The sequence below is a fragment of the Sturnus vulgaris genome, chromosome 27, assembly GCF_052056855.1.
Source record: "Sturnus vulgaris isolate bStuVul1 chromosome 27, bStuVul1.hap1, whole genome shotgun sequence".
NCBI lineage: Eukaryota > Metazoa > Chordata > Aves > Passeriformes > Sturnidae > Sturnus > Sturnus vulgaris.
In genome coordinates this window covers 1940706-1960601 of record NC_142269.1, presented here as the reverse complement: position 1 = coordinate 1960601, position 19896 = coordinate 1940706, and the positions used below count along the sequence as shown (strand labels likewise).

Below are 19896 nucleotides of genomic sequence, written 5' to 3'. Positions count from 1 at the left end.
CCGGTGCCACATCCCCCTCCCTGTGCCCAGGGTGCTCTGCTGGGGGTGTGGGTGCTGTGGCCCCTCTGGGACAGCTGAGGGACACTGAGGGCGCCAGCCCGGCTCTGTCCCCTGTCCCCATGGCCCGTGGCATGGCAGGAGCATCCCAATGTTGGGATTTACCCCCCTGTGTCCCCACCCAGGGAGCCCCAGGCCCTGCCCTGCCCGGGCTGTGCTGAGTTTGCTCGGGCTCAGGGTCTCTCCTGTGCTGGCTGAGGTGGGACAGGGAGCCCAGCACCTCCTGAGCGCCCTCCCTTCTCCCACTGCCCCTAAATAAATGAGTGATGGAACAGAATGACATTTAAAAGTAAATAAGTAAATAGATCAATACAATTAATAAGGTAAAAAAAAAATTAAGGAAAATCAGTTAAAATAAAATAAATAAAAAGTAAGAAATCAAAGAGTGAATAAAATAAGAAAGAAAGAAAAATATAATAAAAATATATAATTAAATAAAAATTAATGATATCATTTAGTAATAAATTACTGTAAGATAAAAGGAAAGTCAAACAAAAAGCCTAAATAATAATAAATAATGAAATAATGAAAATTTTAAAATAAAATAAATAAGAGAATGAAATAAGACAGAAATCAAGTAGTTAAATGAAATATAATGAAATAATACACAGAACATAAAAATTAAAGCAAAAACTGATTAAATAAATACAATGAAAGTAGATTTTAAAATAAGAATAAAATTAAATGAAATAAATAAGGGAATAATAATAGATAAATAAATAGGAAATAAAGGGGAAACAGGAGTGAAAATAAAGTAAAATAACAAAATAAAACAATTTTCAGAACAGTATTTTTAAGAATAAAAAACCAAAATTAAAATATAATAAAAAGATGAAATAAATGTAATGTAAAAGTAAGTCTAGAATAAAGTTTAAAAATAAAATAAAAATAAATTTAAAAAATAAAATAAAAAGAAATAAGAAGAAATAAAGCAAAATAAAATAAAATAAAATAAAATAAAATAAAATAAAATAAAATAAAATAAAATAAAATAAAATAAAATGAAATAAAATAAAATAAAATAAAATAATAAAACAAATGGGCTGCAGTAACCCCTCCGGGGCAGCGCCGCTCCGCTCCCTCGCCGCAGCCGAGCAGGTGCCGGGGCCGCCTCTGGCTGCGGCCGGGGCGGGGGCCGGGGGCGGGCGGAGCGTTTATAGCGCGGTAGCGCCCGCAGAAGTTGCAAACGGCGGCGAGCGGCGGCGGGCACGGCTCGGACGAAGCCGGGCTCGGAGCCGGGGCCGCCCCGCAGCGCCCGCCATGGGCAACGCGGCCGGGGGGCTGGAGGGGGGCGCGGCCCCGCGGGAGCCCCGCGACCACCGCCCGCAGCCCGGGGCCGCCCCGGCCGCCGCCGCCGCTCCGCCGCCCCCCCGGCAGCCCATGCCCGGCGCCGCCGAGCTGGAGGAGCGATTCGGCCGCGTCCTGGTGAGCGGGGACGGGAGAGGCGGGGGCGGCCTGGCCGGACATAACGGGGGGTCAGGGGGAGCCGCTGCGGGGGGCCCGGACCCGCCGGGAGGGTCTCTCAGCATCCCTGCAGGCATCAGCATCATTAGCAGCGTTACCACCGTTATCGCCCTTAGAATGATCGTATTGTTACTACTTCATCGTTCTATTAATTATTTGACTTATTATTTAATTGATATTCTAATTAATAATGATGAGTGCCCCGCTCTCACCTCGTTTCCCCGGGGACGCTCAGCCCTGCCCCGGGATGACCCCCAGCCGCTCTCCTCCCCTCATGGCTCTCACCTTGAAGGGATCCACCCCCCAAATTCTTGGGGTGACCCCGAGTCCCGGACCCCGGGCAGGCTCCGCCATGGCGGGATCGGCGGCAGGGCCGGAGCGCGCCGATGCTGCTGATGGCGATGCTTCGCTCACCTCCTCTTCCTCCTCCTCCTCGCCGGAGCCGGGGAAGCCCCGGCACCGCTGCCGGCCTCCCCCGGTGGGCAGCGGGCGATGCCGGAGCCGCGTTCCCGTGGGATGGATGGCAGCTCCTGGAGACGCGCGGCTCCCGCTCGCTCCGTCCTTGAGCGGGCTGTTCCGGCCGTGACCTTCGCGCCACCAGGGCCGGGTCCCGCCACCGCGCCACCCGCTCCAGCCCCCCTCCATGCCCTCCCCAAAAATGCTCCGAGAAAAAAGAATTGCTGCTTTAATCCCCCGAGCCCCCGGCGGGAGATGGAGCCGTTTTGCCGATCCCGTGCCGGGAGCAGCCGCGGGCGCAGCTTCCACGATGCCGGCACACCGGGATTTGCTCGGTTGGATCTGCCGGGATCTGCTCGGCGGCGTCCCCCACCCCAACCCCGAGCACAGATTACGTGGGAGCTTTGTTATCTCGTGGAGTTTATGGGATTATTGGGGATGAGCATGGCAGCTGGAGCCGCTGCAGCTGCAGGGGGTGGTGGTGGGGGGCTCTGCCTGCTGGGACCCCCGTGGACAGGGGAGGGGCTTTGCCGTGGGACACCAGTGCTGGCAGGTGGCTGGGTGGGGTGGTGGTGCCTGTGATGGCTCCAGCTGTCACAGCAACGGTGGCAGGAAGAGACCTCGGGGTGTTTCTGCTGCGAGGCCTCAGGAAGCAGCGCTTTCAGCCGGGCTGTGGGCCTAGGAGGTTGGAAATCCTAAACCAAAAAATGGTCAGAAAAGGGGCAAGCGCTGCTCCAGGACCCCAGCACCACCTTCTCTGCCTTCATCCCGAGAGAAAGCCTTTTTCCAGGAGAAGGGGCACCCGAGGGGCTGGATGTGCCTCGACGGGAAGCGGGTGTCTTGTGAAAGCGGCTGTCCCAATCCCGCTTCCTCTTTCCACAGTCCCTTCCCCATTCTCGTGGCTATGGGGGCAGCAGAACCCCGGGGGGATGGGGACAGGGGTCCCACTGTCCTCACCCACCACAGACGTCTTCCCCGACTCTGGCTTCAACTTTTCTGCCTCCTGAACTCAGTGATGGAGCAGGTGGATAAGCAGGGGGTGAGCTGGGAATCTCCTGGTGGGACACGATCCAGACTTCACATGTTGCCATGATTACAGTGATGCCATGAGAGCTCAGTGCAAATCAGTTTTGGGCTGGACATCCCAAACTGGGAGAGATGGTGGCACAAAGCCTTGGCAGAAAAGCCCAGGGAGAAGCCTAGTGGATCCAAATTGCTGCCAGGAAGGGGACAGATACACCCATTCCGTGCCAAGAGATGGGAATTTAGTTTCCCAAAACTTTATTCTCAAAAATTGGCTTCCTCCCAGCTGGGGCACTGTGGCAGATGCCGCTTTGGCAGAGCAATGGGAGGGTTGTACCGTGCCAAGTGGTTTGGGATGTGATGAGGTGGATTTTTGGGACGGAGCAGAGGAAGAGCATCTTTGCTGCTGGGGTAAGGATGCTCAGATACTCCTGCTTGGAGCAATCAGGATATCCCCCCCTTTGCATGTCAAGAGGCATTAATTGGGAATATATAAATGGAATTGTGAGTTGAGGTGTGGTGGAGTCAAAATCAAACAGTGGCTGACTGGTACAGGGGCTGCTCCAGCCAGGAGCTTTGCCTGGTGGGGGCTTTGCTGCCTTTTCTCCCTGGGTCCTGGGGGAGTGCAAGGCCAACGTCACCATTGCAGATGTTTGCAGATGTTTGCAGATGTGCTGTTGGCCCCAGCAGCAGGATGGGTCACCAGCGAGCCCTGGCCACAGTGTCAGCCTTGGCTGAATCAGGAAACAAAACTGGTCCTCAGCTTCCTGTGGGATCCATCTCCAGCCTGGCTCTGGCACGGTGGCCAAGGCTGGCAGGGGGAGGCAGGGCTGCAGTCGGGTGTCCCCATGGGGAATGTCTGTCCTGGGTGGGAAGTTGCCTGTGAGCCACGAGCTGCTGGAGCAGGGCCTGGAGAGTGTCTGGTGCAGGAGCTCCCCTCTGCTGCTGGATCCAGCCCTGGGAGAGCAAGGAGGACATCCCAGTGCAGGGTGGGCAGGCAGGCACCCAGCAGGGATGGGGGCACTCTGGCAGGATCAGGCTCCTCTCCCTGGGTTGAACTACAGCGGCTTCTGCTTGTTCTGAAAATAGAGCTGGAGCCACAGGCAGCACCACCCCAGCCTGCTCCTGCCACCCCTCCGGCCATCCTGGGGACACCTCTGCTCCTCCACTGGCCATCCCTGCCTGACACTTGGTGGCTTTGGGCCTGGCTGGATCCAGGGAGTCCCTGATGGGATGAACTGGTCCTGGCAGTGTCCTCCAGCCCAGTTTGCTGCATGAGGGAGGTCAGGGAGCCCTGGGTGGGCCTGGTCCTCCTCTGTGCCTTGCACTGAGCCCTGGGAAGGGGCAGGAGAACAAGTTCAGTGTCAGACGGGGACATTGGAGGGAACGCCGTGGGACAACTGGCACTGCAGGACTGGGCACGTCCCAGCCACCTCAGGGGTGCTCTGTGGCCGTGAGGGATGGAGCATCCCAGGGGTGGCCTGGCCATCAGTCACCTGGGAACCTGGAGATGTTGGTTCCTCCTGCAGCTGGAGAAACCCCCTAAGCCAGCACCTGGGGCAGTTGCCTGCCCTGTCCCCTTCCCTGTGGCAGGAGTTTGTGCCTGGTGTCTGGACTGGGATGTTGTCCCATCCCACGTGCTGCCAAGGCTTTCCTTGGGATGCACATCCCCCGTGCCCCAGAAACGGCGCTGCCAGGGTTCAGCCCGGTTCAGGCTCAGCCTGGCGGGGTTTGCAGCACAAACACTTCCCTGGAGGATGCCGGAACATTCTGTGCCAGGTTTGGTGCAGAGCTCGGCTCTGCTCGGGTCTGCCCGTTCACGTGTGGAACAAAAAGAGGTGCCTGACACCCAAAATAGCTCCGTCCCTGCCAGCCATGATAGGAAAAGGTTTTTTGTACCAGAAAATGATGATGGTGCTGCTTCATCTCCCCTGGCCTTGGTTTCAGTGTAGGGCAAAACTTGGCTCACCCCACAGCTGGTGCTGGGTGCCAGCCAGCCTCACCCTGGTGCTGGGCATGGCTGGGACGGCACTGTGACACTTTGTGTCACAGCAGGACTGCTGGGGGACATTTGGTGGCACCCACTCAGTGACGTGATGAGCTGTGAGGCTGCTGGGAAGCCCCGGGCAGGGTGAGGGTGCCGGGTGCTGGATGATGGCAGCTGGGTTGTGGCTGCTTGGTGCAAGTCACTGTGGCTCCTCCATCTTTGTTCCCAAAGGTGGAAGAGGAGGAGGACCAAGTCCTTCCTCTGACTCCTGTGGGGTGCTTGGCTGCTGCTCTGCCCCCCATCACCCGCCCTGTCCCACCTCCCACACACCGGATCCCCCCTCCCCGGCAGGAACTCGGAACCGGTTTTTTTGTGCTGCCGGCTGAGGCTCCTCAGCGCAGTCGTTTCCTCCCCGGCACCACAAGCCCACCCGGGACGCAGGCACCACCCAGTTTGTACCCGACCTGTGCCACATCCTGCCCGCAAGGGAGGGACCGCGGGGCAGAGCCACCTCCACAGGGACAGCCCGGCATCCCCTGCCCCACCCTTGTGCCGGGTCCTGTCTGTCCCACTGCCAGTGCAGGGTCCTGCTTTGTCCAGGTCCTGCATGTGATGGCTTAAAGCTGGTCCGTGTGGCAGGTGCCACCATCTGCTTTCTGCCAAGGGCACCCAACAGTGTCCCACCGAGGGTGCCATGGGTGTGACAGAACCCTGGGAGGGGTGTCTGGGTGTTGGACTTGGCACAGTGCTATCCCTTGGTCTTACCCTCATCCATCCCAAGGATGGCAGCTTGGGGACTAGAAATGGGGACAGCCAGGTGCTGCTGTCACCTTGCCCATTCCAGAACCCACCCAGAAGCTTCAGTGCCTTCACAATGAGGCCATTTCTGACCCTGCAGCCTGACTGTACCCCCTGCCCAGCTCTCTGTGCTGGCCAGCCCCAGCCAAACCCAGCTCCTCCCCACCCACGGCTCCTGGTTTTGGCTTCTTATAAAAGCAGCTTGACAGGTCCTCCCTGGAGGTGGTGGAGAGGTTTCTGTTCCTGCTCACCACAGTGGCACTTCTCCCCTTGGACCTGCTCTTCTGTGGGTAACCAAAGCCCTGGAAAATGCCTTCCTCCAAGGATGTGGTTGTTCCAGCATGGCATGCGCCCCACGTCCCCATCCTCCTCATCAGGGAACCCCAAGATTGGGATTTAGGGGTGGCTTGGGGCTGTGCATTGCTCCACGTGCCATCGTGCCAGTCTGCAGGTGTTCTCCAGCTGAGCTGGAGCACCAAAAATGGGGTCTTTTCTCAAAATAAATCTCCTGTGAGCCGAGCTGAGCTGCAGCCTGGCCCAGGCCATGGTGGGTGTCCCATGACACCCATGGTGTCCCTCAGCAGAGGCAGAGGAGCTCGAGGCAGGAGCAGTTTCGGCAGCGCCTGGTGCCGAGAGCGGAAACCACGTCACGTCCTGTGGTGGCCGTGGGGGCTGGGGTTGTGCAACGGTGGCACGGAGGGATGTGGGGACACGCCAGGCCTGACATAATTTTCTCTCAATAAACACTGATTTCCCCAGATGGGCTCATCACTCACCTGTGCTGGGGGGTCTTAGGGGTGACCCCTGAAGCACGGCCTGGACTCCTGGGTCCCTCAGCTGTGTCACCAGGCAGTGTCCCCATCGCTCATCCTGTGTGGCCCTGCTGGGACTGGGCTGGCTGAGGCCAGGCACATGGTGCACCCATGACATGGATGGATGTGTCCAGTTCTTCCTCCCATCCCCCACCAACACCCCCTGCCCTCCCCTTGGGGACCCTCAGGTGGGGACATTACTGATGGGTCCGTGGGATGCTCACATCCTGGGAATAGTTGTGTTTCCAACCTGCCACTGTTGTCCCCATCATCCCACCAGTGTCCCCATCCTGAGAATGCTACTCTCATTTTTCCACCATCATCCCATCCTCCCACCACTGTCCCCATTGTTCCATCATTATCCCCACTGTCCCACCGGTGTCCCCATTCTCCCACCAGTGTGCCCATCCTTCCACCAACATTCCCATCCTCCCATGGGTGTCCCCATGTCCCACTGGTGTCCCCGTGTCCCACTGCTGAGCAAGGACACCCCGTGCTGGGTGAGCAGGGAGTGCTACATCCCAGGGGTGTTTTTGGGGTGAACCCAAACACTGACACCCTTTACCCACAGAATTCCATGAACCTTCCCCCGGACAAGATGAAGCTGCTTAACCAGTATGACAACGAGAAGAAGTGGGAGCTGATCTGTGACCAGGTGAGGTCCAAGCTCACAGCGTCCCCAGTGCTGTCCCTGTCCCCAAGTGCCACTCATGGAATGATTTGGCATCAATCTTGCTGTACCAAGCACTGACATCCATCTCGTTACTGACACAGCACCTTATTAACCTCATTAAGCATTGATGCAGCTGGGGTGGGGACAGGGACACTGTGGCTGCTGTGGGGACAGTGGCATGTCCCCGTGCCACAGCAGTGGCCCAGTTTCAGCCTCTCTCTGGGGCTCGTAGGAGCGTTTCCAGGTGAAGAACCCTCCGTCCGCCTACATCCAGAAGCTGAAGAGCTACTTGGACACGGGTGGTGTCAGCAGGAAGGTGAGGGGTCCCTGTTGCACCCCGGTCCCCTGGTCCCCATCCCAGGCTGGGCACAGGGACGGTGCCAATGGCTGTCCCTGTCCCACAGTTCAAGAGGCGAGTGCAGGAGTCGACTCAGGTGCTCCGGGAGCTGGAGATTTCCCTGAGGACCAACTACATCGGGTAAGGGTGGGGGTGGCACTGTCACCCAGCCCCTGCCACTGTCTCTGGGATGGGGATGGATGTGCTGCTGGTTCTGGCTGGAGGATGACAGGAGGAGGTGGAGGCTGTGGCCTCATCCTACCCCCTTAGGAGGGCTCTGATGGGAGGCTGAGGGTGCTGAGGCAGCTGGGGGTGCTGTGGGTCTGAACCCCATTTTGGCCTTCAGGCACCTCCTGAGTGCCAGGAGGGACCCTGCCCTGACCCTGGCTGTCCTGACCCCTTGTGGCATGGTGGGTGCCCACGGTCCCCAGGGCCAGGCTCTCCTGTCGTGGCAGTGGTGGCAGCAGTGGCAGTGGTGACAGGATATATGATATATGTGTCCCCCATATATCAAGTTCACCGTGGCACTCATCTGGCCTCAGAGAAATGCCAGCTCATGGTGCTACCTCATGTCTCTACCATGTTCCACCCTTGCTGGGGACCCGTGCCAGGAGCTGGCTCCTCTGTGTGCCTGGGGGGCAGGGGTAGAGAGGATGTGGGGGTTGGCAGAGCCCACTAACCCTCTGCACTCTCCAGCTGGGTCCAGGAATTCCTCAACGAGGAGAACAAGGGGCTGGACGTGCTGCTGGAGTACCTCGCCTTTGCCCAGTGCTCTGTCGCGTACGTCCCCACCGGGTGTCCTGTCCCCAAGGCTGGGATCAGCCTCCCCTGGGGCTCAGCAGGGCTGGAGGGGTTCCCTGGGGGTGCCCTCCCTTGTCATCAGGGCGATGCTCCATGGCTCAGGCTGAGCAGAACATCCCCAACATCCCTGAGGGGCATCTGCCCGTATTGGGGTGCCATATCTCACCCGTGCCCATGTCCCCACGGGCCACCAGGTATGACATGGAGAGCACAGAGAACAGCCCCGGCTCTGACAAGGGCAAGGAGCGGTCGCTGGAAGACCTGAATAAAAGCACCTCCTCATCCCCCACGCAGGGCTCCTCCAAAACGCGGCCTCTCACTGTAAGGTAACGTGTGGTCCCGACCCCAAACTGTCCCCCTGTCCCTGTGCCGTGTCCCCGCTCTCGCCTCGCTGCACCCCCGGCCGCGCCGCGCTTGGAGAGGGGCTTGGCAGGGAGACGCAGGCCCGGCCCTAAAAATGGGTGCCCATTGCTGGTTTGAGGGTGGGGACAAAGCCACATCGCCCTGTGTGCCCCCAGGGGCTAAGCCCTGCCTAGGGCTAGGCTGGATCCGTGTCCCCACCCCGGCACTGCTACCGTCCTGCGGTGCTCTGGTTAAACCCCAGGAATATACAAAAATTGGGGGTGTTGGAGATTTTGGGGGAGCAAATCGCAGCCCCCTGGTTTAAGCCCGGGGCGGAGGGACGGGCCTGTGTCCCCCCAAGCCGGTCCTGGTGGCTGGTGGCTCTTGCTTGGTGCCGCTCGCCCGCAGCCCCGTCTAACCCCGCTCTTCTCTTGCACGCTGCCGGGGACGCGCTGACGGTAGGTGACGGGGCACTGGCGGGACGGGGACACTCCACGGGACCCCGCTGCTGGGCACCGACATTGGGGACAGGGCCTGCGGGGCATCCCCGGTGGGCGGGGGAGTCCCAGGGACATCCCACCGCGGTCACCCCGGAGCTGTAACGTGGCACCCCGGGGAGCGCGGGGGTCCCTCGCCGCCTGCCAGCAGCTCTGCAGGAGTCGGGGTGTCCCTCCCAGCCCCAGGGACAGGTCAGGAGGGACGTGGCACCCGCATGGGGTCCCATCCCTTGTCCCCGAGCCCGGGTGTCCCCGGGGCGGCGCGGGAGCCCCGTTTCTCCCTCCTATCCTGCAGGCTCTAACGCGCCTCCAGCTGCTGCCTCTCGAACCAGCACATCCACACCCTCCTCCGCCACGTCCACCCCAGCGTCCCCTGCGGTGCCCCAGGCAGCGATGGGGACAGTGCCCCCAGGTCACCCGGCAGCTCCTGCCCGCCCCGGTGAGCCTCCGAGACCACCCGTGTGCACGAAGGGGCCTCAAAACCCACCCCACATCACCCCCCCAGTCCCAGGGCTTCTAGATGGGCACGGACAAGAGGATTTCTCCCGTGGGGTGCAGCAGCCCGGGTGCCCCGGTGTCCCCCCGCCCCCGCTGCCACCCCCTTGCGCTGTCCCCTCCCCGCTTTACGCTGCGCCCGCCGCTCCCCCGGGCCCCGCTCAGCCGCGCTCTCCCCGCCCAGGCTGAACCCCTCGCACAGCAGGAAGACGCTGCGCAACTCGCGGCTCGTGAGCCAGAAGGACGATGTCCATGTGTGCATCATGTGCCTCCGCGCCATCATGAACTACCAGGTGGGAGTGGGCGGCATCCGCGGGGATCCGCCCGGGGCTCCCCCGGGATCCCCAGCGCCTGCGGCGGCAGCTTCGGGGCGGGACCGGGTCTGCATCTCCTGGCTCTGAGATGTCAACATCCTGCCTGCCGGGGATGTGGCATGGGGTGTGCCACGGTCCTGGAGTGCCTCCAGGGGGACACGCGACCCCATTAATGCTCCTTTCCCCCCTCCCAAGTCTGGCTTCAGCCTGGTGATGAACCACCCAGCCTGTGTCAACGAGATCACCCTGAGCCTCAACAACAAGAGCGCCAGGTAGGAGCTGCCCTGCCCAACGAGAGTTGTCCCTTGTCCCCCTCCCCGCCCCACGGCCCCAGCCCCCTCACACCACATGTCTCTGCAGGACCAAGGCTCTGGTGCTGGAGCTGCTGGCCGCTGTCTGCCTGGTCCGAGGTGGCCACGACATCATCCTGGCTGCCTTCGACAACTTCAAGGAGGTGAGGCCCCAGCAGGGACACCCAGTCCCCACATGAACATCTGTGCCCAGCTGGGTTTGTGCCTCAGTTTCCTTGGGTGTGGCAGAGCCCTGCACTACCCTCAAATCTCCGGCTCACTTAGGGATGTTCCACTCACTGGGCTTGATGTCCCCATGTCACCGTGTGTCCCCAGGGCCATGTCCCAGCTGGCTGGGTGCCTGGCAGCACTGGTCAGGGTTGGGATGGTGTCACCAATAGATACCTCCTGTCCTGCCACCCTCCTGGGTGTCCCCTGGCCATATCCTCCCTGGTCTTCAGCCCTCTGCTCCCTCCCCAGGTCTGTGGGGAGAAGAACCGCTTTGAGAAGCTGATGGAGTATTTCCGAAATGAGGACACCAACATTGACTTCATGGTGAGTGGCTGCTGGGCCCACACTCTGCTGTCCCCAGGGCGTCATATCACCAAGGCTGCTGTACTGTCCCCAGGCCATCTTGCCCCGAGAGCTCCTAAGCCACCACACTGTCCCTATGGCATCATGTCCCAAGGGATGCTGAGTCACCAAAACTCTCCCCAGGCCACCGTGTCCTCACAGGGGCTGCTAAGCCACCATGCTCTCTTGGGGATGGCATGTCCCAAGGGCTGTGAGGCTGTTCTGCTGTCCCCAAGGGCTTCTAAGACACTACACTTTGCCTGTGGCATCGTCTCCCCAAGGGCTTCTAAGCCACCAAACTGTCCCCAGGCCATCATGTCCCCAAGGCTGCTGTGCTGTCCCCCAGCCACCACATCCCCAGGACCGTGTAAACCACCATGCACTCCCCAGGGACATCATGTCCCCGAGGGCCACCAACCCCCTATGCAGCCTTGGGGCAACATCCCCAAGGGCCACCCTGGCCCTGCGCTGTGCCCTGGCCGTGCTGAGCCGTGTCCCCGCAGGTGGCCTGCATGCAGTTCATCAACATCGTGGTGCACTCGGTGGAGAACATGAACTTCCGCGTGTTCCTGCAGTACGAGTTCACCCACCTGGGGCTGGACCAGTACCTGGAGGTGGGTGATCCCGAGGGTGGGGGTGCCAGGGGTGCCACCAGTGCTGGCGGTGACGCCGGCTGTCCCTCGGCAGACTCTGCGCCTCACCGAGAGCGACAAGCTGCAGGTGCAGATCCAAGCCTACCTGGACAATGTCTTTGACGTGGGGGCCATGCTGGAGGACTCGGAGACCAAGACGGCGGTGCTGGAGCACATGGAGGAGCTGCAGGAGCACGTCAGCCAGGTGGGCCGTGGGCGCGTGGGCAGAGCGCTGACGCAAGCCCCGAGGGAGGGATGAGGATGGGGCTGAGCGGCGGCGCCTCGTCCCCCACAGTTGACGGAGAAGCTGCAGGATGCGGAGAACGACTCCATGGCCAAGATAGCGGAGCTGGAGAAGCAGCTGAGCCAGGCACGGCGGGAGCTGGAGGCGCTGCGGGTGAGCCGGGGGTGCCGAGGGAAGGCTGGGACTGAGGGAGCGGGCTCTGAAGGTGTAGTGGGACAGCGGTGACCTGCCGGGGGTTGTCACCTCTCCAGGAGCAGCTGAGCCCCCCGCGGCCGCCCAGCCCGCCGTCCCCCCAGCCCCAGGAGTGCTACCGGCTGGCGCTGGAGCGGCGGCTGGCGGAGCTCGAGGAGAAGGGGCTGGTGCAGATCCTGCGTGGGCCCGACGGAGACGTCGCCATCGAAATTGTCCCCGTTGTCATAGAAACCCCCGCAGCCCCCGTGGTTTCTGGAGAGGGCACCGCCACCACCGACACCACCGCCACCTGCACAGGTACCGTGGGTGCAAGGGGATGTCCCCTTCCCGGCGGGGACACCTGGCACCAAGGGAGGTGGCAGCAAGTCTCTGGGCACAGAAACTGAGGCGGGGGTGTGGGAATGTGCCCGAGGACTCGGGGAAATGCGGTGGCAGAGGGAGCCTGGCGGTGGCACCGTGCCCTGCTGTGTCACCATCTCACCCACCTCTTCTTTCCCTTGCAGATGCTCCGGCTCTGGCTCCAGCTCCACCTCCCGCACCAGCACCTGCTGCCCCCCCGCCCCCACCCCCTCCACCCCCCCCACCTCTGCCGGGGGCTGAGCCCATCCCTCCCCCACCCCCTGCACCCCCTCTGCCCGGAGGCACCGCTCCCCCCCCACCTCCCCCCCTCCCGGGTGCCCCAGTGCCACCACCCCCCCCACCGCTCCCAGGAGGGCCGGAGGGACCCGTGCCCCCCCCTCCACCACCCCCACCCCTCGGTGGGGAGCCCCCAGCCGGGCCGGGTGCCCCCCCCACTGCCAACGGTTCAGGTGAGTGTGGCCCAAGGATGGTGGGGATGTTCCCTGGGAGGGGTCTGGGGGCACCCTGGGGTGGGTTTAGGACCTCTCACCCTGTGACGTGTCCCTCCCCCCTCCCCATGACCCTGCAGTGAAGGTGAAGAAGCCGATCCAGACCAAGTTCCGCATGCCCGTCTTCAACTGGGTGGCGCTGAAGCCGAGCCAGATCGACGGCACCGTCTTCACCGAGCTCAATGACGAGAAGGTGCTGCAGGTGAGCACAGGGGGTGCCCGGGGGGCTCAGTGCCCCAGGCCATGCTGAGGGTCCCTCACCCTGCACCCACCCGCGGCAGGAGGAGCTGGAGGTCAGGAAAACTCCTTAGCACCATGGAGAGGGACACGGGATCAGGCGTGCTTCTCCTCTCATCCTATCCTTGTCCCTTTGCTCCATCCACATCCTCACATCCCGTCCTTTTCTTCTTCCTCATCTCCATCCTCTGGTCCCCTCACACCCTCCTTACCCCACCCTGTCCTCTTGCCTGTCCCTTGTCCCCTTGTTCCATCCTCATCCCTTTGCTTCATCTTGATCCTCACTCCTCCCCCTTACCCTGGTCCTCCGGCCCCATCCTCACCCCACATGTCCCGTGCCACCTCCCCACCGTGCCCACAGCCCTGTGTCCCCACAGGAGCTGGACATGAGTGACTTTGAGGAGCAGTTCAAGACCAAGGCGCAGGGCCCTGCCCTGGACATCAGTGCCCTCAAGGCCAAGGCCACGCAGAAGGCCCCCAGCAAGGTGACCCTCATGGAGTCCAACCGGGCCAAGAACTTGGCCATCACCCTGCGCAAGGGCGGCCGCAGCGTCCAGGACATCTGCACGGCCATCGAGACGTGAGTGCTCCCTGCTGGGGTGGGGCAGGGGCGGGATAAGGTCAGGCACAGCCAGCAGGACCCAGGGGCTGGGATGGTGGAGGGAGTGATGGGATGCAGGGATTGGTATGGAGATGCAGAGACGAGATACAGAGAGATGGAGGGGTCAGAGATGGAAAGATGGAGGGTGGAGGGATCAGATGTGGAGAGGTGGAAGGATGCAGGCACCAGCTGTGGGGATGGAGAAATGCAGAATGAGATACGAGGCTGTGGGAGTCAGAGACAGAGACACAGAGGGATGCAGAGACCAGTTGTGGGGATGGAGGGATGCAGGAACCAGATATGAAAAGAAGGGATGTGGGGACCAAAGACAGAGAGATGAAAGGATCCATATGGGAGAGATAGAGAGGTTCAGGGTCCAGATATAGAAAGATGGAGTGATGCAGGAACCAGCTGTGGGGATGGAGGGATGCAGGAACCAGCTGGGGGTTACAGGGGGGGTTTCGAGACCTGTGGCAGGATCTGACAGTGGCAGGAGTGTCCCCTCCCCGCAGGTACGACCAGCAAGCCCTGAGCCTTGACTTCCTGGAGCTGCTGCTGCGCTTCCTGCCCACCGAGTACGAGCGGACCCTGATTGGGAAGTTCGAGCGGGACCAGCAGCCGCCAGAGGAGCTCTCGGACGAGGACCAGTTCATGATCCGCTTCAGCAAGATCCCCCGGCTGGCCGAGCGCATGAACGTCATGATCTTCCTGGGCAGCTTCAGCGACACAGCGCAGCTGCTCATGCCGGTGTGCGGGGGACGGGCGGGCGGGGGTGGCGGGGGCGGCTCCTGCGGGGACACTCACACCCTTCCCTCCCTCGCAGCAACTCAACGCCATCATCGCCGCCTCCATGTCCCTCAAGTCTTCCAGCAAACTGCGCCACATCCTCGAGGTGAGGGCTCTGGGGGGAGGTGGCCCCGGTGGGTGCACACAGAGTGCTGGCAGTGTCTGTGGGCATTGTGCCCTCCTGGGCTGTGTCCCCAAGCCGTGGTGTCCCTGCAGATCGTCCTGGCCTTCGGGAACTACATGAACAGCAGCAAGCGTGGAGCTGCCTACGGCTTCCGGCTGCAGAGCCTTGATGCGGTAGGGTCGGTGTGGGGTGCCTCGTGGGGCGGTGGCCGGGGCACTGCCACTGCCAGGGAGCTGCCCTGGGGACAGAGGGACACAAGGGACCAGCTGCAGAGATGGAAGGATGCAGGAATCTGCTGTGGGGATAGAGGGATGCAAGGACCAGCAGTAGGGATGGAGGGATATGAGCTTTAGCTGTGGGGACAGAGGGATGAAGAGATTGTCTATTGGGTTGGAGAGGTAAGGGGAGAAGGCAAAGGGATGGAGATACACAGAAATGGGGTTGGAAGGATGGAGACTTGATATGGAGAGGTTAAAGGATTCAAGGACCTTGATGAAGGAAGATGGGAACCAGCTGCAGGGATAGAGGGAGGAAGGTCACACATGGGAGTATGGGGATGAAGAACCAGGGACAGAGCAATGCAGACCCAGCCATGGGGATGGAGAAAGATGGGAATCAGCCATGGGAATGGAGGGATGCAGACCTGGCTGGGGGATGGAGGGATGCAGATCCAGCTGTGGGAGCAAAGGGATGGATGCAGACCCAGCCACATGGCTAAAGGGCCACCAGGGGCAGGGTGAGAGGCTGGTGGCTGCGGGTCAGGGCTGACTCTGCCCTGCCCCAGCTCCTGGAGATGAAGTCCACAGACCGCAAGCAGACGCTGCTGCATTACCTGGTGCGGGTGATCATGGAGAAGTACCCGGAGCTCACCGGCTTCCACACCGAGCTGCACTTCCTCGACAAGGCAGGCACAGGTAGTGCCCACGGGCCCTGAGCCAGGCATCGAGGCAGGCCCTGGCACTTTGAGCCTGCCCTGAGCCTGCCCTGCTCACCTCCCGCAGTGTCCCTGGATGGTGTCCTGCAAGACGTGCGGAGCCTGCAGCAGGGCATGGAGCTGACCCGCAGGGAGTTCATGAGACAGGACGACAGCCCCGTGCTCAAGGACTTCCTCAAGGTCAACTCGGAGGTGATGGAGAAGCTGCAGGCTGACAGCAAAACCGCCAAGGTGGGTGCTGGGGTGGGGTCATGGGCACAGTCCCCTGCATAGGGACACCCTGGGTGCCCTCTGCTCACTCCTCTGCCCCATGGGAGATGCTCCTGCTTGAGATGTGGCTCCAGTGGGACACGCAGGAGGGATATCAGGCAGGATGTGGAGGTGGGAGAGGCTGGAAGGAGGTGGTGGGGGATGGGCACCACTGCCCAGCCCCAGCCCCCTGATCAGGTGTCTCTGCCCACAGGAAGCATATGAGTCAGCTGTGGAGTATTTTGGGGAGAACTCCAAGACCAGTCCCCCCACCACGTTCTTCCCCATGTTCATGCGCTTCATCAAAGCCTACAAGGTAGGAGGGCCATGGGGTTCTCTGTTTCTGAGGGCTGGGAGGAATTTGGGGCACCTGACTCCACTTTGGAGCAATCAATGGAAGTCACAGGCAAGGCTGGGGTTTGTGGGGCCAGGAATGCCTTTGGGATGGTTAGAGATTTTGGAACTGGGTTGGGGTGAGCTGGGGGCTGTGAGGGGAGGAAGGAAGGGGGCTGCAATCCTGGACACCTCTGGTTCAGCACACCCTTCCTGCTCCTCTCCCAAGCAAGCAGAGCAGGACATCGAGCTGTGGAAGAAACAAGAGGCTGCAGCCAAAGAGGCAGAATCCTGTTCCCCTGGCAGTGAGCAGCAGCCCGAGGTGAAGATGCCCCCATATCTGTATCCTGGTGGGGTCCCAGCCCCAGCCCTGAGTGGCTGAGTGGTGGAGAAGGACTAAACAGGTCCTGGGGAGGGAGAACTGGGGGGAGGTGAAGGTGAGGGTACCCTATCTCCTCTGGGGTGTGATCAGGCCACTCAAGCACCCTGTCCCCTCCCCAGCTGCCTGTCCAGAAGGCCAGGAGGCAGCAGATGGACATGATTGCTGAGCTGAAGAAGAGGCAGATGGTGAAGGAGCCGCTCATCTACGAAGGCAAAGATGGGGCCATCGAGGATATAATTTCAGGTGAGAGATGATTTCAGGTGAGCAGACAGGTGTCCCCACATCACAGACCCAGGGCTGGGGGCTGCAGGGGCTGTCACAGGAGCTGGAGGGTCACCAAGTCCCATCACAGGGACCAAACCTACCTGCAAACACCTTCACATCCCACATGGCAAAGCTGCCGAGTGCTGCCTCCCCTGTCTCATATCTCTTCCTCCTTTTCTGCTTCTTCCTCCTCTCTCCTCCTCCTGCTCCTCCTCGCTGTCTCTGGATCGCTCTGCTCAGCTCTCAAAACTGTTCCTTTCACGGCCCGGACGGGCAAACGCTCGTCCCGGCTCTTCTGCGATGTGAGCTTCAACGAGGAGAGTCCTCTGTAGGTAACGTGGGGCGGCGGGGCCGGCGCAGGGGGGCGGGGGCTGCCGGGCTTCCCCCCCTCCCCGCCCCGGGTGTGTGGCCGGATTTGCCCCACGCTGAACCCCAGCCCCGGGGGCACCCGGGATCAGCCCCCGATGCGGTTCTGGGCTCCGAGAGCCGATGGTCGGGGTCCCACAGGCTGAGAGGTCGTAGCTGCTGCTCCTCCCTTGGCTCCTCCCGAGTGTCCTCGTACCCTGAGGGACGATTCCGGGCAGAGAGGCAGGACAAGGGGCAAAGGTTTTAAACGAACAAAAGAGAGTTTTAGGTTGAAGGTTCGGAAAAAATTTAATTCCTGTGAGGGTGAACCCTGGCCAGAGAAGCTGTGGCTGCCCCAGCCCTGGCAGTGTCCAAGGCCAGGCTGGACAGGGTTTGGAGCAGCTTGGGACAGTGGAAAGCGTCCCTGCCCTAGGCAGGGGTGGCACTGGATGGGCTTTAAGGACCCTCCAACCCAACCCATTCCATGTTAATGTGGTGGGTGGCAGAGCCGGCTGGGCAGTGAAGCTCATGCGGGCCCTGCTTGCCCCGGTGCAGATCTGCGGAACAACCCGTACCGGCGGGGGGACAAGGCCCGCGGCAGCGCCAAGAAACGGGCGGCGGGGCAGAGCCTGCAGGCGACGCCGGACATCGCGCTGTGACCGGCGCCGTCCCTGCAGCGACAGGACCGGGCCAGGACCATCCTCCCGGCGCACACGGGACCGCAGGGTGTCAGTCCCCCAGCCCGGGGCTCGGCGTGGCGGAGGGACAGTGCCCGCTCCGAGCTGCTCCAGCCGCTTAACGCGCCAGCTCCGCCTGCCTGCCTGGGGCTGCCACAGGCACCCCCGGCGCTTGCTTGGCCACGTCCCTGAGCTCCTCTACCCAGGCTGGCAGGGCTGGGGGACCCTCCTGGCTACGGATAGGGAGGGAGAAGCACAGAAAGGGCTCCAACTTGTCCTGAAAGGAAAAGAGGGGCTGTCCCATCCCTACCCCGGCGCTGCTCCCTCGCACGCTGGCTGCGGGGCCAGCCCTGCGCACCGCTGAGCTTGCTGGTGCCTTTGATTGCCGCTGCGGGAGGGGAGGGGGTGACAGCCAGGGACACAGCGCTCCCCGCACATCCCCCCGCCTCCCCCGGCCCCGCAGAGCCCCCAGACCCGCGTTCTCCTGCGCTGCAGAGCCAGCGAGGAGCTGCTGCAAAGCTCCCACCCGGGCACCTCCCGGAGCCAGGGGCTGGCGGCGGTGCTATTTTACATTATTTTATAAGTCTTCCTTCAAATTTCTCTGTGCTACGGAAGCAGGGATTGGAACACCCCCACACAGGGTGTCCCCAAGGCTGTGGCAATCAGCAGCAGGGACAAATTGCTGCGAGGTGGTGGCACCTCCGCCCACCTGCATCCGCAGCATCCACCTGCACTGTCGGGGCTGGAGCCCTGGGGCAAACCGGGACTGTCAGCCCTGCGGGGCTCCCCGTTTTGTGGGGTGGGACACGCAGGAGATGCCGGCAGCCCCCAGCCCCGCAGCACCCGCGATCCCAAGGCTGCGGGGTCCCTGCAGAGCCGCACGAGTCTCTCGGTTCCGCACCGCTCCCGACTGTCGCCCCCTGTCCTGCCCCGCTGCTGCTGAGAGCCCCGACCCCGCAGTGCCGCAATTAAACCTGGGTGCATTTACTTCATCAAACAGCCCCGCTCGTCCCCATGCGAGGACGCTCCTCCCTCCTCCTGCCCCTCCTCCCCTTCTTTCTCCCTCGTCCCAGCTTTAGCCAGAGCAGCCGCTGCTTCCTGCTGTATTTAAGCTGCTTCAGCGCCGGCTCCGTGTCCGGGGAGGGATGGGAAATGAATGTGTAACTTATAAATGCCTTTAAGCCAGAAATGTAAACCATTAACTGCTCATTTGTATACATTATTTTTATATACTGAAGGCCTGTTTAATCTAAAGCAGAACTGGTAATAAAATGTCTCAGCGGATAAAAGATTTGTCTGGGAGAAGGGTTTGCATGGCGGGGCGATGCTGTCATGGAGGGAGGGAGGGAGAAAAGGAAGGAAAGAGGGAGTGAAGGAAGGATAGGGGGAGAAAGGAAGAGAGGGATGGAAAGATGGAGGGAGTGGCTGTGGCTGCCCTATTCCTGGAAACGTCCAGGGCCAGGTTGGATGGAGTATGCGAGCAACCTGGGATCGTAGGAGGTGACAGGATGGAACGAGATGATCTTTAGGGTCCCTTCCAACACACACCAGTCTGGAATTCTAGCATAAACCACCCACTATTCTTTTGAGGACAACAGATCTGAGGTCTGTTCACAGCATAGACATGTGGGTGCATGACAGCACAGAAATGTTTCAGGATAACTGTCCTCACCAGCCTGGCCACAGCCCCCCAGCCTGCTGGGCTCGTTTATTGGAAGGATTCAGCTCCGTGCAGACAAACAGCTCCCGCAGCAGCAGCAGAGGGGCTGCAGCACTGGGAGGTGTGGGGGGATCCCCAGAGCCCCACCTGCCTCACCCCTGCACCTCCCAAGGCAAGACCGAGCAGCTCCCAGTGCAGCAAGTCCCCTTCAAGGGGACAGGGAGGACAAGGCACTGTCTGCTTGGAAGGAGAGAGATGCCAGGATATTCAGCAAAGCCGGGGCTTGGATCAATCAAAGTTAGTGCTGCCTCTTTAGCCCCAGAAATCACAGAATCCTAGAATATCCTGGGCTGGAAGGGACCCCCAGGGATCATCCAGTCTCATCCCAGCCCTGCACGGACACCCCAACAATCCCACCCTGTCCATCCCTGGCAGTGCTGTCCAAACACTCCTGCAGCTCTGGCAGCCT

At 60.9% G+C, this 19896-nt stretch overlaps 1 protein-coding gene across 5 annotated transcripts; it reads left to right on the top strand.

Moving 5' to 3' along the window:
• The first annotated feature begins 1258 nt into the window (after positions 1 to 1258).
• On the top strand, positions 1259 to 19056 carry FMNL1 (formin like 1). Of its 5 annotated transcripts, none has more exons than XM_088179777.1 (28): positions 1259 to 1482; positions 7169 to 7252; positions 7503 to 7586; positions 7675 to 7748; positions 8304 to 8387; positions 8603 to 8734; positions 9561 to 9686; positions 9927 to 10035; positions 10252 to 10328; positions 10417 to 10510; positions 10827 to 10901; positions 11423 to 11533; positions 11607 to 11756; positions 11847 to 11948; positions 12047 to 12284; positions 12491 to 12796; positions 12916 to 13037; positions 13450 to 13652; positions 14186 to 14420; positions 14497 to 14565; positions 14676 to 14756; positions 15368 to 15497; positions 15585 to 15748; positions 15981 to 16082; positions 16329 to 16421; positions 16601 to 16724; positions 16986 to 17073; positions 17646 to 19056. In XM_088179777.1, the coding sequence occupies exons 1-28, from the start codon at positions 1318 to 1320 to the stop codon at positions 17887 to 17889; spliced, it is 3666 nt and encodes a 1221-aa protein (XP_088035903.1). In that variant the 5' UTR covers positions 1259 to 1317; the 3' UTR covers positions 17890 to 19056. The 5 variants fall into 5 exon arrangements, with proteins under 5 accessions (XP_088035903.1, XP_088035906.1, XP_088035904.1 ...); XM_088179781.1 differs by having other exon boundaries at positions 1264 to 1482; positions 16986 to 17077; XM_088179778.1 differs by lacking the exon at positions 9561 to 9686 and having other exon boundaries at positions 1261 to 1482.
• Positions 19057 to 19896: the final 840 nt, after the last annotated feature.

Bases quoted from the DNA above. Each gene is read 5' to 3' on its own strand.
- FMNL1 (XM_088179777.1), top strand. From the start codon at position 1,318: ATGGGCAACGCGGCCGGGGGGCTGGAGGGGGGCGCGGCCCCGCGGGAG. The intron at 7,587-7,674 runs GTGAGGGGTCCC...CCTGTCCCACAG, and splicing joins CGGGTGGTGTCAGCAGGAAG to TTCAAGAGGCGAGTGCAGGA. The intron at 15,749-15,980 runs GTGGGTGCTGGG...CTCTGCCCACAG, and splicing joins CTGACAGCAAAACCGCCAAG to GAAGCATATGAGTCAGCTGT.